This window comes from Palaemon carinicauda, chromosome 6 (assembly GCF_036898095.1).
Source record: "Palaemon carinicauda isolate YSFRI2023 chromosome 6, ASM3689809v2, whole genome shotgun sequence".
Taxonomy (NCBI): Eukaryota; Metazoa; Arthropoda; class Malacostraca; order Decapoda; family Palaemonidae; genus Palaemon; species Palaemon carinicauda.
Window position 1 is genome coordinate 138,915,986 of NC_090730.1, and position 2,932 is coordinate 138,918,917.

At 46.6% G+C, this 2,932-nt stretch overlaps 1 protein-coding gene across 1 annotated transcript; it reads right to left on the reverse strand.

The window, feature by feature from the left end:
• Nucleotides 1–1,944: 1,944 nt before the first annotated feature.
• Nucleotides 1,945–2,343, reverse strand: LOC137643259 (uncharacterized). The gene has a single exon (XM_068376100.1). The coding sequence runs from the start codon at nt 2,341–2,343 to the stop codon at nt 1,945–1,947; it is 399 nt and encodes a 132-aa protein (XP_068232201.1).
• Between the last annotated feature and the right edge of the window lie 589 nt (nt 2,344–2,932).

The window sequence follows — 2,932 nt, forward strand, 5'->3', positions numbered from 1 at the left end:
CTACCCGTCCCACTCACACATCTGTGATTGAGCTTACTTTCCTTGAGGTAGGATTTCAAAGGGGGTAGTATTGGCGGGTAAGTTTGTATAAATAGCTAACGGTTTGTATCATTAGGAAAAATACAAATTATCTCTGAATTTGTTATTTGTTCAGCAACTGGAATACAAACCTACGCTTTTATTAGATATGACTCACCCATCAGGATGGTGGACGTCACGGCCAATCTGGCTTTTGGCTTTACCAGGGGGCTCCTCATCTTAAGTATGTTTGTACCAAATATAAAGAGTCTCTAACACCTTGCTAAACCTTGCTAAGCAAGGTCTGCATCCTACGCAAGCTTGTTGTTGAGATAAGCACTGTGACTGTCAAGGTAAATGTTATTCTGAGTCTTTGTAGAAAAACTGTTATAACTAAGACTTTTCTAATGCCACCTCGCCAGGATATGGGGACGCAACAGTATTGACACTACTAGGTACACAAGGGAGCATGGTTTACCTGCAATGGTTTGAGGTCAGCTTGTGCAGAGAACCCGGGCTTCTGCTTCCCCTAAGAAAGGAAGGATGAAGAAAAGAATGAGAGCAAGGCATACCTTTTCATTCACGCACACTATAACCGGTTAACAGTGCCCTCAACCTTCTGCTCCTTGTCCAATAATGATCTTGAGGTATTAGACCCATTACCACCACAGGGCCGATAGAAAACGTATCGAACCTCCTAGGGGTCATGTCTTACAGGTAATGGGCTGTGAAAATTGTTTGACATTCCCACACCCAAGCCTGTAGAACCTGCGTCATAGAATAGTATCTTTTGAAGGCCATGGACGTAGCTACACCCCTCACATCATGGGCTCTTGGAAAACATGACGGAGGAGGACAAGGATTTAGATCATGGGCTATGACCCTTCGAATCCAAGCAGAAATGGTGTTCTTGGTAACCCTCCTCTTGTTTCTCCTTGTGCTGACAAACAGTACAGGCATTCGGGGGCAGGCAGCTGCTTTTCATTTGAGGTAAAGTCTCAAACTCCTCACAGGACAGAGTAAGAGATGATCTGGGTCGTCTGTTACAAAGCGGAGAGTCATCATGCGGAAAGAGTCGAATCTAGGAGCCGCCATCCCTAGATTCTGAGTCTTGGCAACAAATTCAGAGATGAAACTGAACATTACCTTTCCCCATCCCCTTGAAAGGGCAACGTCGTTTGAGAGACCATGTAGTTCGCTGACTCATTTGGCCAAAGCTAGAGTGGGCAGGAACACCATTTTCCAAGTCATGTGGCGATCTCTTTAGAGACCAGAGAACTCAAACCCTTTTCCATGGGGAAGGTCTCACTTCCGACTGAGGGTAGGTAAGTTCGAAACTCTGTATGAGTAAGGAAAGTTCTAGTGATGAGGAATTATCCATTCCATTCAGTTTGAGGGCAAGGCTTAAGGCTGGGCAATAGCCTTTTACTACCAAAACTGAAATGTGCATTTCTTCACGCAAATACACGAAGAACTCCGCTATCGCTGGAATAGTGGCATTGAGTTCAGAGATACCCTTTCCACGACAGCAGCCAGAGAAGACATTCCAATTTGTCAGGTAATGTGCTGCTGATGATTTCCGCAGGTATCCATACAGCCTGTTCGCAACTTGTTGCAAAAGTCTTCTGTGAGTGAGAAAATGCTAGATCGTCTCCAGGCATGAAGTCTTATTGGACCTACAGTTTTGTGGTAGATATTGATGTGTGATTGTCTGAGTAGATTGTGTCGTGGAGGGATTTCTCTTGGAAGTTTTGTCAGGAGCTGCAGAAGGTCCAGAAACCATTCCGCATGATGTAATAATGGAGCTATCAGTGTCATTGAGAGGTTGACCAATGTTCTGGCCTTGTTGAGTACCCTCCTCATCAGATAGAACGGGAGAAAGACGTAAACGTCCATGTTGTCCCACCATATTTGGAATGCATTTTGCTAGAGAGCCTTGGGGTCTGAGACTGGGGAGCAGTACAGCAGGAGCCTGAAGTTTAGGGCCATTGCGAAGAGATCCCCAGTCGGAGAACTTCCTAAAGTCAGGACTTTGTTGGCTACTAGATGTTCCACAGACCTTTTGGTTCTCACTATCTGGGATGCTCTGCTCAGATTGTCGGCAAGCACATTCCTTTTACCTGGAATGAAGCGTGCTGATAGTGATATCGAATGAATCTCAGCCCATCTCAGTATCTCTACTGCTAGATGTGATAGGGGCTGCGAAAAAATACCTCTTTGCTTGTTGATGTAAGCTACTACCGTGGTGTTGTCGCTCATCACCACCACTGAGTGGCCCTCTAGGAACTGATGGAACTGTTGAGGGGCCAAAAAGACAAGCTTCATCTCTAAGAGATTTATGTGGAATTATTTCTCTGACTCTGACCAAACGCCTGATGTCGTGTGGTGCAGCACATCGGCCCCTACCCTTGTTTTGAAGCCTCTGGGAACATCATCAAGTCCAGGGGAAGGACAAGAAGCTCTACGCCCCTCTGCAGATTTTTGTCTGCCACCCACCACTCGATGTCCGTCTGTTCCACTGATCGCATGGGGATCAGAGTTTCCGGGGGACCGAAGGCCTGATTCCACCTGGACTTGAACCACCACTGGAGGGATCGAATCCTGAGGCGGCCATTGGGAACTAGACGGGCCAAGGATGATAGGTGTCCGAGGAGACATAGCCACTTCTGGACCGGTAGTTCTTCTTGTATGAGAAAGGGTCTTACGACCTGTCTCAGCCTCATTATCCTTTCGTCTGATGGGAAGGCTTTGTGGAGATTGGTTTCTATGACCATACCTAGGTATACAAGTCTTTGAGTGGGAAGCAGGGTGGACTTCTCGAGGTTTACCATGAACCCCAGATCTTGGCAAAGCCTCAGAAGTTTGTCTCGGTTCTGAAGAAGGATCAGCCAGCTGTCCAGATAAGGGAGGACAC

What these genes read in the sequence shown, in the direction of transcription:
- LOC137643259 (XM_068376100.1), bottom strand. Translation starts at nt 2,343, where the DNA reads ATGAAGCTTGTCTTTTTGGCCCCTCAACAGTTCCATCAGTTCCTAGAG.